The sequence below is a fragment of the Styela clava genome, chromosome 6, assembly GCF_964204865.1.
Source record: "Styela clava chromosome 6, kaStyClav1.hap1.2, whole genome shotgun sequence".
In the NCBI taxonomy this organism is placed as follows: Eukaryota; Metazoa; Chordata; class Ascidiacea; order Stolidobranchia; family Styelidae; genus Styela; species Styela clava.
This window is the reverse complement of record NC_135255.1, coordinates 11,953,668-11,968,382: the sequence shown is the minus strand read 5'-3', so window position 1 is coordinate 11,968,382 and position 14,715 is coordinate 11,953,668. Positions and strand designations below refer to the sequence as shown.

Here is a 14,715-nt window from a genome sequence, read left to right as displayed (position 1 = left end):
CCAGTTTTGAAGTTATGGTAAATGCCATTTAAACATTCAACGACTGGTGCATTTCAACACTATTGAAGTTACGGCTAAATGTTACTTAAAACATTTAATGACAGGCGTTTCTTAACAGTATTGAAGTTACGACGAAATGTCATTTAAACATTTAATGGCTGACGTTTTTTAACAGTATTGAAGTTAGGGTGAAAATGCTACTTAAAACATTTAACGACTGACGCTTTTTAACAGTAATGAGATGAGATAACAGTAATAAGATTAAGGACTGACGCTTTTCAACAGTAATGAGATACTGTTAAAAACCTCAGTCAGTAAATGTTTGAGTGGCATGTCATCGTGACTTCAATGCTTTTAAAAATTCATGCAATTCTGCTGGAAAATAAACTTCTCATGTGCGCCATCAGACTGTCGAACGTATTGTGTGATTTTGCATCACACGGAATGTTTTGGGGGTTTACTCGTTCAATTGCACCGCTGCGATTATAAACACAGTAGCTAGTCATATTTTCCGGACATACGCCTTCTGCGTTTCACGCCTTGTATCCAGCGCCGGATTAACCATTAAACGAGAATATCGGTCGGAGACCGAAGATTTATGGTTTGAAACTGCGGTTTCGATTCATGACTCTATAGTGACACCGCGTGTCTCATCACTAAGTTATTAATAACTCGCTAATTATACGACATAATTCATCCAAAATCAATAGGCTTCCGAGATATGATGAATGCACATGCAAAACTTGGAGCAGATTCAACCTCGCCTTCGTGAGATATCGCGTTCATCTAACAGACAAACAAACAGATATACAGACAAATACCTACCAACATACGTACCGTTCTTAAGATCGATAAGTAACAATATAAGCACGTGTTTAGGGCACCTTAGCAAAGTGGGGGAACCTCAGAAATTTTAGAACAGAATTTTATATAGTTTATTGGCGTTTATTAAAATATTACGAGTTCACCAGACGACTCAAACTTTAAAATGTTCGCTTATTTTTCGTCTTCAAGTATCATATTAACCTTCTAAACACTTTTTTTGAACACGAAATAGTCCTATGAGTCGTTTTCTTAAATTGTTGTTGTTGTTTTTCTTCTAGTATTCTCCTTGTTGCTGCATTTTTGTTTTCTTTTGTCTTCAACAATTGGACCAATGAACTATTTACATGCACTATGTGGCGGTTCCACGATCGCATTTCAACGATCTAGTGGTCAGCGAAGTTGGGAGTTTTTTGATAAGGTAGACCGGGGTGGTCCAAACCCTGTCATGCTGATATATTCCGTGCGGCTCACAGAACAATTTCAGCGTATATTTATATCTAATGGAGGAACGTTTTTGAGTTTTTTTTAGCTATTCCAACTGGGGTTGGGATCCTGAGATTCAAACCCTTTATTTTAGTAAAAACACTCCTCTGTTTTCAAGCATTGGCCATGTGACAGTAGTGACGAAACGCAGAGCGGACTTAACGCCGCGCAATCCATTTTTTTTAGCTAGGTCGCGAAATACCTACTTAGACGGACTGGTATTTGACGATGGCCCTAAGCTTGCTCGCGCTGCGAGTTTTTAAGTTACTCAATATAACAATTCATAATAAAATGAGTGTCGCAAGAAAGGTGACATAAGGAAAACACGACGGAAACGTATTTCCTCAACCATCACGCAGTGTCTGGTTTGATTTCAATTAATATCTGTCACGAAAGAATATAAGTTGGCGACATTAAACGCGAGATGCGGAACATACAACGGTAATTTTCGGGAATTACTTTTAAAATAACTGAAGGCTTTATATATCTTCTTTAAAAGAACGCCACCCATGCAACATAATAATAGTCTGGTTAGAACGGTAAACTCTCGTTGTTTATTAGATTTGAAACAAGTAAACTCGCGATATTTCGATCACTTTTGGGTTTTTCTCCCACTTGCGGCCTGGGAAACTTCCTCAAAAGTTTTTGCAGTCCTTCAACCTAGCAACCTTGAACCACCCTGAGGAGACTACCAGGTACAGGTAAAATTTCAAACTACAGTTGTGACTTGTATCCTTTGGTATTTCGATTCACGTTGAGACTGGAGGCATGAATCTTTATTGTCACACTCCCTCAGGATTAGAGCTCAACCGATATATCGGCCCGATATTGCGTGTTTGCCGATATATGATATCGGCAGTAAACGACCGGTATATATATATATCGGCTATATATATCAGTTAAAAAACCTAAAAGTGTTCGTAAAAGTTGTTTTATTTAGGCTACTGTTGGTTGTGATTATTTTTAATGGATAATACTCTTATGTGGTTTATTGTTTTTATATTCAAATTACACATGAGGGGGCACCAAAGGGGCTTAATCCACCCCTGTCTGTATCTTACCAGACATGAAACATTATATTCATAGAATAAATTTCATAATGCAGTATAAACGTTATATTATTATGGGGGGATAAGGTGTTATGTCTGGATAAGATTTTCATATTCATATCGTGAAAAAGTTAGCCCTTACCATTCTTGTTTTTAAGCGAAGTGGGCTACTCGTCTAGTTTAGCAATCCATATCGGGTAAGATGAGATAATTTATTTTGAACTACGTCATGATTATGGATAGGAAAATATCTACCAGATATTCTTCTCAGATGCATGGATGGCTAAGGAAGCCGTGAACCACTCTACGATGGCGAGGGGCCCAGCGACTTTTTTTACTTGTCGATAGCAAGGAATCTGTCTACACGTTTTAAATGATTGATAACCTATGTTTTGCAGTTATTTTGAACAAAAACGTGTTATTTATAAGTAAATAGATATCGGTTTTCATATTTTGCACACTTGAAGATCTCGTAATTCTCTACTTTATAATTTTGATTTTGATAAATAAAAATATAAGACATCCCCGAAAATAAGCCCTAGTGGTATTTTTCAGGAAAAAATTGATATAAGACCCAGTCTGATTTTCGGGGAAACACGGTAATTAGTCACTACTATGGAAAGTTGATTCTTGACTCGAAAGTTGATTCTTGACTTGATTCGCGACTCCGGTCACGCAAAAACATGATTAGTACTGTAATTTATTCATTGTGTCACTTTATGTTTGAACGTGTTTTTTTGTGATGACAAAATAAACGATTGATTGATTGGTGGGAAAAATCCATTTTATGGGATGTATGAGAGGTCACGTAGGGTTATTCAACAGCTAGATTTAATATATAGGTTCAAGTTACATGACGACAATGAAATCAGAGCGCTGCAGACACCACATCAAAACATATATTATGCCCAAAAGCTTAAAACTGTGATTTAATATTTGATGAATTGCAAAACGTGGTACCGGTACTCATTGAATGCAAATATTTCATGAATTTACTTACGGTAACGTAGCTCGTTTTCTGTTTACGGTCGTGAATGCATGCCGATAGGTCTGTTTTGAGACTAAGGTTGTCAATGAGATGTAAACATTCCTAGTGAATACGCCACCAGCGCATTGAAGAAATGATAACAGGATTGATATTACATTATTTTCATGTTTAGACGCAACTGTTGTTGTTTAATTTCAATGACCAAGTTTCACTACATCAGACAGAGATCAATAGCTGTGAATAGCGATAGCGACTTAGGCAAAACCCTCGTTGTTATGGCAGTAGGGGAGCAAATCAAGCTTTCCCCTTTACTGTCTGTTGCTGTTTCAATCTGCAGATCTGGATAGGAGATTCCACATACGATAGTTTTGAATGGGGTTTAGCTCATTCAGTACAGCAGTACCAGTATTTGGTAGGCTATATTCATCTGTTCAATCTTCTCCAGTACTCTCAACTACCGTAGGTACCGTACTTAGTGTATTTCTGTACTGCAGTACGGGCTATGCTTATTACGGCTTCATCCACAATCTGACAATCAAGTCCATGCATCTGAAAATAAATTAATAGCAAACTTATCTCATACGGTACACGATGTCTGTATGTGGACTGGTAACTGAACGAGAGACTATATGCCAAAAACCGAAACAAACTAACTTTTTTAGTAGACAATGACCCAACTAAAATAACCGGTGGCATTGGTGCACTAACCATCAAGCTAAAGATTTATTCTTGTTTGTGCTACAATACAAAATAACATCATTTTATACTCTCTTACAGTTATCTGTGGATACGTCACAACAATAATTTTGTAGATATAAATTCTATTTTTAAATGTCTGAGAGAAGGAAGAAAGATCGCTACAATGAAACTTGGACTAAAGAAGAACTGACTAGTTCTTTGAGAAAATCAGAAAAGTCGTCTCATAAATCAAGTCGTCACAAGGATGAAGATGATGGTGAAGATTATTACATTAAAAAAGAAAGAAAACGAAGAGATGAGAGAGATGAATCACACAAAAAGTCAAGGTCAGATCGTCCTCGAGAATCTTCTGGCCGAGTGAAAGATTCTGACGATCGGAAACGAGAACATCGCTCCAAACGTGATGATGATCGCGAGCATCGGGAAGATCGACATAGAACAGAAAATGACAAAGAGAAGTATTATAAAACAAATGGTGACGAGTCTCGTCGAGTCTCGGAAAGATCTCATAGATCAGAAAAATCGTCAAGAGATGACCGAGAGAGATCGCATCGTTCGGAAAAACCATCAAGAGATGAAAGAGAAAGATCTCACCGATCTGAAAAAACTTCGAGAGATGATCGAGAGAGAAAACATAGGAATCGAGATGAAGAATATTATAAGGAAAAAAGGGAAAGAAGAAGAGAAGATGATGATAAAAGACGAAAAAAACATGAAAGTGATAATTATGATAGAGATGAAGACTATGATAAGAAGCAGAATCGGGATGAAAAAAGCCACCGTCGTCAAGAAAAAGATCGTCGAACGCATGATGAAGATGTAGAAAATTTGAGAAAAGAAAAACGAGGCCAAAGAAGAAGGGAAAATGATGAAGATGAAGATCGTCGATTGCGGAAAGAAAAAAGCCGCCGGGAAAAAGAATCAGAGTACGATATTCATAAAAGTAGGGATCGAGACAAAGAAAGAGAATCTCGGAATGACAAACATAGTAAACCTGAGAAGCACTCGAGAAAGAATCGAGATGATGACGACTCAGGATCATATCGTCAGTCACGACATCACAGGAGTGATAATGATCGACATCATAAAGATGGTAAGAGTAACAAAGGAAGTAAAAATGACGAACAAAAGAGTATGAATTCAACCTATGTGATTGATGATGAAAAGGATAGATTGAAAAATGATAACAATAATGAATATAATTATGAAGATGAAGAGTTTGAAGATTATGATGATGATTTTGAAGATGACGATGATAATAATGAAGACACTCGTCCAATTTCGCATAAACAACCAGACAAGATGGATGAGTTAATGCGTGCTATCGCTGCTGAGAATGAAAGAGCAAATTCAGCTCAATCTTCTGGACAATTTCGAAGTACTGCTAATTCAGATCGCAACGATTCCCCTTTTTCAAGTTCTAACGATGCGGGAAGTCACAGAGAAGGATCTGCATCATCTGGCATCAGGAATACATCCTCAACAATGATAAATTTTTCTGCTGCTAAAAAGTCATCTGCGAGTAGTAAAACGAAGAGACGAGTTATTAAAAGAAGCAAAGATTTGATGAGTTTGATTCAACTTGACTCTGTTTCCTTTGATATTCTCGACATGCCCCCTGTTACTGAATATAATTTATACATCAAAAATTATGGCAATTCTAATACAGTGCAGGCATCTGTACAGTGCAATGATGACAATCTGGAACAGGAAATCCAAACAGAAAGTCCTGATATGGATGAAAAATGGAGTCAACATCCACCTCATGAAATAAAATGTTCTGGTGGAATCATGTCCAAATTTTCAGAAACTCAGTCGGAGAATGAAGATAGAGCTAGGATGTTATCTACAATGAGGGGTAATTCCAAGCGTCTTATCAAATTTATGAGCCGTTCTTGTAAACTCATTAAATCAATTTTGATAGAAGATGAAACATGGGAGAATACTGGTGCCAGGAAGAATCAATCAAGTGCTTTATCATTTTGTGAAAGCTGTGTACCTCTACAAACAAACTTAGCATATTTGCAAGGGCGAAAAGTTGTTCATATAGCATCTAGTTCTGGTTCATCTGATAATTTTGTAGCAGTAGCATTTGAGCCTGCATCAACCAGTTTTTCAACAAGAATAGATCGCAAAGGTCTTGTTTCTGTATGGGACACCAGAAAGCCTGGTATTCCAGAAAAAATACTTGTTTGTGATGCTTGTCCAACATACTGCTCTTTTGGTTCTACAAAATCATATATACTATTCGTTGGTACGGATGATGGATGTGTTCTTGCTTATGATTTACGTGAACCTGGTATTCACCATCAGGTTGTTTCTCTGGAGAAAACTAGAGAGACTGTGTTACGAAGTGCAACTTACACAACTGGTTATCTTAATGATGGTCATTCCAGTCCAATTGTTAGCATCATGTCTGTTGGCGCAGAGTCTAAATTCTCTGAAGAAAATCAATTTGATTCTAAAGAAGGGAAATCACGAAATAGCCATTCTGGATTAGCCTTTCAGCTAGCATCATTAGAAGAAGCTGGTAATTTATGCATTTGGATTGTTGTTGAATTATTACCAGATGGGGAGGCCGGTGATGACCTTGGCCTTGCACCACAAGGTAAAATCAAGCTAATAAGAAGCTTAAATGTAAAAATTCATCCTCCGGTAAAATCCTTAATTCCGGATTTGCCTTTTCGAACAACATGCGTACAATTTTCAGTCCTGGATCCAAATAACTTTTATGTTGGAACTGATACCGGACATATCGTTCATTGCACACAATATGAAGCAAATTCAGAATCAAGTATGGCAAACAAGAACAAAGTTACCTTTTTCAATGAGATAGATACAATATCATCAGTGACTAGTATCGACCTCAACCCGTTTCAACTTTTTGGCGCATCGATGATTTTAGCAGGATACGATGATGGCTCCATAAGACTATATTTATCCGATAGAGGTCTTCCAGTTGTCAGCTGGCCCTTTTCAACTGACAGTGCAGGAATTGTAAAAGTACAATGGTCTACCTCCAGACCGTCAGTATTTTTTGTTCTCGATTCTTCTAATAGACTTCATATATGGGATTTAGCTATTATGCATGCTGGACCGATCAAAACGGAACAGTTTGAAAATAAACCTATTTGTCATTTTGCGTTGAGTAACACCCCTGAAAATTCCACAACAAGGACTCCTGAAATTGCAATTGCATACCGGTTTGAAGAAAGCTCTAATAAGGATGTATCGTTAGTGGAAGTCCACAAGTTGGCACCACATTTTTCACAAGTAACGGACAACAATGAACTGGATCAGCTTACATTTTTACTACAATCCTTGCTATAATGACAAATGACTTTTTGTGTTATTGTCAACTGTATGAAGCTGTTCTAATGTCAAGCATCATGATAGGAATTGTTCATTCCTGGAAACATGAAAGGAAGGAGAAAGGACCATGTATGACTAAAATGTTGCCTTTGTACTATTCAAAATGGCTAGCCAATTATAAATTTATGAAACTAGTCAATGGGTTTCTGCTGTATGTGCTTTGCAGATGATAAAACTGGGACTGTTTCTACATGTGCTGTATTAGATTTTGTACATTATCATTTGGGCCATTTGAACTGTCAGTTTGCTGCCAATGAGTTCAGATTTCAGTTTCACAATATTTGAGTTAGACATATATACTTTGCTTCCCTACTACTTAGCAGTGCCTGTCCCTGGCAGTGTTGAATTGTTTCAAATATTCTGTCAACTGTTATGTACTAATACCAATGTCTTAATGATAAATCATCACATAGCTCTTAGCATACAAGTAGTTGCTTGACTCATACTTTTCTACTTTTTGCCGTGGTTTGAGCAAACTCATGTTTTTGAACCTAAAAATACCTTTGCATGATTAATAATTTTAGCTCATGTCATTATGACATCATCTCTTTAGGAAATTGGTACACAAAAGATACGTTTAGATAAACTAATATTTTCCAAAATATTGAATTGAGTATGGAGACGTTATTTGCGTGAGTTCGTACAATGGTTTTTTATCACATTAAATACGCCTCATAGACTTGCTTCTATCAATCGACATTATTAACTGAGTGCTTTCTAATGTGAGTCCATTGATTATAGCCTATATTCCTCATGAAGTATATATATTTGAATATAAAACTGATGTTGGATTATATATTATAGCACCTTCAAATGGGAATAGTGCAATTTTTGGTCACATTTTTTCAACCAAAATATGTAGCATAAAATATCACTTTCTGACACAAGATTTTAAATTCAGCACTGAACATATTTTGATAGCTGAAAAATTTTAAATGATTTTTTCCCAGCGCAATTCTGTATTTAAAAACTTCATTTGGGTACAGTATTCAAATCTCAACTTTAGGTTGTGATCATCTTTAAGGAACATCTATCTCCGTAGTGGACAAATTACCCTGAACAAATTGATGATTTGTACTTGCACACACAGAATTTCTGTATTATTTATTTATTTAAGTATTCATTTTTTTTCCAAAAGATTCTATTTTTGTACAAGATTTGTAAAATTTGCATTGTGAATGATTCGTATGCTTAGCTGATGTCATGTCACTGTGTATGTTGTAATGATGTTGTATATTAAAATCAAACTACAGACTACTACTTGTGACTGGTGTCGATAATTTGTTGACGGGCATAAGGCGACGTTGAAATATATATATATATATATATAAAGCAGTAAAGGTGTTACAATCAACAGAATCATCTCGCAGACGTAATTTTTTAGAAGACGACGGAAGTAGTGATAATATACGAAGCGGATTGCGAACATATCAGAATAGAAACAATTCGGGGACAGATCAAGTAATTGAGATACGAAGTACTCCTGGGAGCTGCGGGGTACTGAGTAAATTAAACCAGTATGCACGTTTATATGATAGGATTTACATATTTATACCGGGGGAGAGCCGATAAGACGGCCGATATGGCGAACCACGGCCTCTCGCCCGGTTACCATTCCAAGTCGGGTATGTGATTAGTTTTTACTGTATTGTTTGTTTTTCGGAAGCATGGACTTGGTGGTGGAGGAAGCCTTAACCGACCAGCAGTTACGTGAACCACCGAACGACGGCGATGAGTCCAGCAATCCCCTCGCACATAACCATCCCTGCATGGGATTCGAACCTGCGAACCCTCGCAGAGTAATTAGAGGTGCGGTGGCGAACGTATTCCTAACGCTTAGCCCGTTGAGCCACACCGACGCGTTATTCTACCAGTCATGGTGCCTCGCTATTAAAAAAATATTAGATAATCATGATAAATATAAGGCAGTGGTTCCCAGACTTTTTTTCGCGACCCCAATTTTATAAAATCATAGCCCACAGATACCGGTAGTCGCGAGTCGCGACCCCACAACTAGAAACGTTCAGCAAATTCAAAAATCAGTAGGCCTAAATCAGTTTGATTATCTCAATGGGAACAATGTACCTTTACATTTACAGTTTACACAAACTGTAAGTGGACGTTGACGGTGAACATTGGCCCAAATAAATATATGAACGAGTCAGGCACGGCGTCGGAAAAATGCAGAAACCTCAAAATATTTGATAACACATGGTATGAAAATCACGGTGTAGAAATCTCTTAGATCATAAATATACTTTGGCAAAACATAGACGGACTTGATCAAATGTGGTAGATTGTAAGGAAACGTACGATAGCCTACTTCGGAAATATTAAGATTGCTTCTAAGTATACATAAATTTAAAATCTAATTTGGTATATTCCAAATTATATATTATTATATTATTTTTTCATTTTTAGTTCAATATTAACATATATATTACAGATTGCTCCCTTATTAATTCGAAAGTAAAACAGAGCATGAAATTAAAAAAGAAAAAACGTATACGGAATCATATCAAAGTGCCTTTTATTATGTCGAAATTGTTGTGGTTTTGTGTTTGACTTCTCGGAACGCTTCGAAATTATGTATGAAACGTCTGGATACGTAATATTGCTATACAAAAATGTTCACTGTTAACTTTTATGTGGAGGCGATGTGGACAGAACACGTAGCATAAACGTAGATTTAAGAATTAAAAAGAGCTTCCGAGCGGGTGGAACCACTGGTTTAGCATGCAGTTATTCATGAATGAAAAGATAAGGACTAAGATCAACTACTCATTCGGATGTAACATGATCGAAAAGCTATAGAAAGGAAAATATTATTGGCGCTTGCAACACTGTCACTCAATTGTCCTTACTAATATCGGTACCTGCCGACCAGTTGAAAAGGTTGGGTACCATATAAATAAACCGCTTCACACACCAAATTGAACCCAAAACTAGCTAAATCAAAGTCCAAATTATATCAAATACTATCAATGAGTAAAAATACCGGTAACTATGATTAAAATTAATTAAGGCAGTATGATACTGAGGTTGGAGAATGAGTTATGAAAATATATATAGGGTATTATTAGTTCAAGCAAGGCTTTCCCATTCACAGTCATGGATTATAGACAAGGAATTAGGCTTTAGGAATTAGGCTTAGGTTGATTCCTCTCTTGAACCAATTGTTTTACATGAGTACCATGTTGTTTATCTCCTGAAATTCATTCGTACATGTAAGGCTGGCTCCTTGCGTCCAATTCTACATTGAGTATAGTAGTCCAATAGCCAAAATTGTTTTTTTTAATTTGTGGGTCTTACTCCTCACTTTCAAATCTCATCATTTAAAAATTGATTTCACGGAAAAAAAATTAATTACTTTTATTTACTTCATTTTTTTGTTTGTTTTTTCAAATTTTGTGTCGTGAACTTCAACCATTTCTAATAATCTTATTTTACTGTGAATTTATCAGCGTAAACTTGGAGGGGGCTGACTTCGATGACCGCATGGTCGTATCGCTCCTTCCAGTCTACACCGAAAAAAGCGTACTTTTTTATAGCCACTATTTATTTATTATTATGACTGTTTTTTTCTGGTTGACGAAATAAATCTCTCTCTCTCTCTCTCTCTCCCGCTGTTTGTCAGCAGGGAACCTATTGTATTCCTGTGTTTTATTATTATTATTTATTTATTATTATTATTATTATTATTTTTTTTTCAAATTGGTCCTACAAACTTGAAACTACCCTACACATTTGAGAAGAAGGTATTGATTTAGGAAATATTGATCGGTAATCATCTTTCATCAGACTGCTAGTTGAAAGACTTGAGGAGAGAAAATTTTTGGGACACGGGGGAAACTGTTCACAAACTATGAAAAACTTTCAATTAACAACACAAACCATTCACATGTTGGTCATTACGTTAACTTGACAGCTAAACCTTAACCAAAAACAAAATTTCTGTATGCACACAGGGCACAGCATAGAATACCACAGCAAATGTAAACGAATGGTGGAATCCAATATAGCCCGACTGGTGACAAATCACAATAATAGGTACAGGAGCTAAATTATACCGTCTACATCTCTTATGTGGAATTACACCATCTAAATAGAAAACAAAATATTCATATAGTTAGGAGAGCCTAATTACATGGCTGTCCTCCTAAGACCTAAAGGAAGGACGGTTGGCAACCCTAAATTTGGATATGATTAAGTTGTTTTATCGGGTTTCTCCCCCGGAATAAATAAGAGCATTTTATCCTATTTGGTTCGGATATATGACTCAACGCACCACGGCGTTGCCGCCAACATGGGGAAATCCCCTAATAAGGTGATTAGAATACTCTACTTGACTTTGCTGTTATGTTATTGTGACTAATGAAGCACAGTTATTAGCATGTTAAGAATTCATATTGTTATGGAGGTTTTATGCAACTTACTGACTTAGGCACAAAGTAAGTTTCTTCATATCTACTTGATAATTATTTAAAGGCAATACATGAAAGATAAAAAAATATTATTATAACATAATGCTGTAATGCCTGACCTTATGTTGAAAACATGCACCATGCTGACTATGCAGCTATGTCAATTCTCATAATTCTGAAGGTCGGTTTACATAATAGCAAAAAAAACTGGAAGATTTTTGGATAGATAGAAAATTCTATTGATAGGTGCATAATATCTGAAAAACATTATAACTGTGTTATGATGCAAGGCTCAATTATTATTGGATTTTATATCTATTTTAAATTGAAGAAATAGCTCACTTACAAAGATAACTTTCATACAATATGAAGACATGGTCTAGTGCAGTAGTTCCCGAACTGATTAGAAAAATTTCCATGACCAGATAACACACCCATTGCAATACCATTAATGGCTCGCAGATTCTGTATTGAAACCACACTATAAAAAGATCACAATAAAAATATCTCAAGTGTCTTGTCATTTAGCAAGGCTTTTTTGCCGACGAGACAAAATGAACTGCGGTTTATCTTGCCCACCTGCATTTATAAGTATATCAGACAACTCACAACACCAAAGGTTTGGTCAGAATGCATTATATTATACTTGGATATTTTATGTAGTCAATGTTAAATTGACAGTTGACAGTGGAATGGAGTCAATTTCTATAATATATATAGATTTCTCTCATAATTTCTACAGCCTTCCTCCTCGATCCAAGCCCGACTGTAACCATTAAAAATTATATGAATGAATGTTAACAGCGTCTTTCTTCTTGGCACAAATATAAATATCTTATCTTAATAAAGCAGTGGTGTCCCATGTCTTAGTGAAGTTAGTATTTCATACAAAGTTTTCATGGTATTTTTTATTTCCAAAGTTTTAGTGGTAAGATCGAAGTGGTGTATTTTAACGCTAGATAAATGGATGAAAATGCCAACATGGTTCCACGAATTATGCTTTCTGGATTTGATGCTGAAGCAGAAAAGAAATATATGATAAATATTATTAAAAATTTAAAGGCAATTTATCTATCCGATCCTGCAAATTCACAGGTGCGTGATAGATTTTTTCAACATTATTTTATGTGGTCTTGCAGAAAATATATGTTTATGTACTACTGTGTCTGTGTGTAGAGTGGGGGTGTGCAACCTGCAGCCCCCAGGCCAAATGCAGCCCACAAGGAAAAATTTTGCAGTTTGCGCAGAAGTGCAAATTTTGAATGGTGTGCGGCCGCAAAATGAGTTTGTGATTTAGTTTAATCTGGTACATGTGAATAATTCCAATCCTTCTGTGCCTATGACGCTACAATGCCCTTACAGCTAGTTTGTGTGAAGCGAACAACACATGTCATAAGATGAATAATCATGATTTTTGTGTTTGCAACTACTAGAAGGCCTAGGTATGTTTGATAAAGTTGACGCTCGTGGTTTCACCAGGTTATTTGTATTTGGCCCGCTTTTAGCAAAGGTTGCACAGCCCTGGTGTAGTGTTTGTATTATATATGAATTTGATTTATTCATATGGCGGAACTTTGAAGCTTTTCAATTTTATTTCTAAGTGATTTGAGGTGTCTCTATAGTTTAATAATGTTCTACTCTGTTTCATATATTTTCGAGATGCATTGTATCAGCAGCGGGTATTTGCTTTATATCAAGTATAATAAAACCGATATCATAATGTCAAATGAATATGAATATGGATACCGGCAGTTCTCTGTATCTACAATTTGGTCTGTACTTCTCTGTGTTCTTATGTTATTTACATTAGTAACATTGGTTTATTTTCAGGATTACATCCACTCCTGTACTCATATTGTATGCAAAAAACCCAATCGTTGTGAAAAGTATCTCGCTGCATGTGCATCAGGTATGAAATTGTAAAGTATAACGCATTCCGCTCTTTTTCAAGTTGGTTGAAAACATTGTAATTGGAAATTGTAAAATTTTGCACATATTTCAATGCTTATTCATAGCCAGTAGTGTTTGATTAATTGTTTATATTATCTTTAGTAACCATGATGGAAAATTATTTTGAGATTGTTTCAATTTTTAGGTAAATGGGTTTTAACACCATACTTTCTTCATGAAAGCAATGTGAAAAAACAGTGGGTGCCTGAAAAAGATTATGAATGGGGAATAAACATTTCTCCTCTCTATCCTAAAGATTTACAAACTGTAAGTTTTATTTGTTGTCTAAGAGGTGTTCTTCTCCGTAATCTATGTTTCACGTTGATAAAAAATATTATCTTTATTATTACATCCTTTCCAATTACTGGATATTGTATTTGTAGGGCAGGGGTCTGCAACCTTTTGAACTCGGCATGCCAGTTTATAAATAATGAGCACCTTCGCGTGCTAAACATTTTTATGTGTATGGTTTGCATAGCCAACTACCTAATTTGAATAGTAAGTGGATGAGAAACAAATTCATTTTATTGGATAACTGTGCACGGAAACTAGCTTACAAGAGATTTTGGCATAAGGCATTTCTACATCCGACCTGTCTTTGCACGACTTAAGTAATAGGTATTAAGGCCACTCGCGATTAGTTTTGTAGCCAGAAACAATAAAATCGCGATAAATACTGAAAAAGATAAATTTATTTTGGTACTCCCGTAGTATGTGTACCAGGTTAGGGTCTGACCATAATTTCAGGTACAAAATACTACGGGAGTCATTTGGCTAGTCCCCAAACTCGTAATAGAACTGAAATGCGGAAAATTGGAATAAAATTATGCCCTAACCCAAACCTGGTAGCTGGTACATATTCTACGTCCCGGTGTACGCCATCTTGGTGCACATACTACGGGACGCCTTCATTTCATCGTTTTTG

The 14,715-nt window shown here is 36.1% G+C and overlaps 2 protein-coding genes across 2 annotated transcripts in view; both read left to right on the top strand.

Annotated features, from left to right (window-relative positions):
* The first annotated feature begins 3,955 nt into the window (after positions 1 to 3,955).
* On the top strand, positions 3,956 to 8,673 carry LOC120331406 (cytoplasmic dynein 2 intermediate chain 1-like). The gene has a single exon (XM_039398477.2). It carries the CDS (start codon positions 4,177 to 4,179, stop codon positions 7,372 to 7,374), a length of 3,198 nt encoding a protein of 1,065 aa, XP_039254411.2. The 5' UTR covers positions 3,956 to 4,176; the 3' UTR covers positions 7,375 to 8,673.
* Positions 8,674 to 12,763: 4,090 nt separating this feature from the next.
* Positions 12,764 to 14,715, top strand: part of LOC144424487 (uncharacterized) — an 80,949-nt gene continuing 78,997 nt past the window's right edge. Inside the window, exons 1-3 of the mRNA XM_078113839.1 lie at positions 12,764 to 12,935; positions 13,671 to 13,749; positions 13,936 to 14,057. Of these exons, the coding sequence (XP_077969965.1) occupies positions 12,804 to 12,935; positions 13,671 to 13,749; positions 13,936 to 14,057 (333 nt within the window). The 5' untranslated portion in view covers positions 12,764 to 12,803. The remainder of the gene's footprint in view (positions 12,936 to 13,670; positions 13,750 to 13,935; positions 14,058 to 14,715) is intronic.

Excerpts from the sequence above, each read along its gene's own strand:
- LOC120331406 (XM_039398477.2), top strand. The coding sequence starts at position 4,177 with ATGTCTGAGAGAAGGAAGAAAGATCGCTACAATGAAACTTGGACTAAA.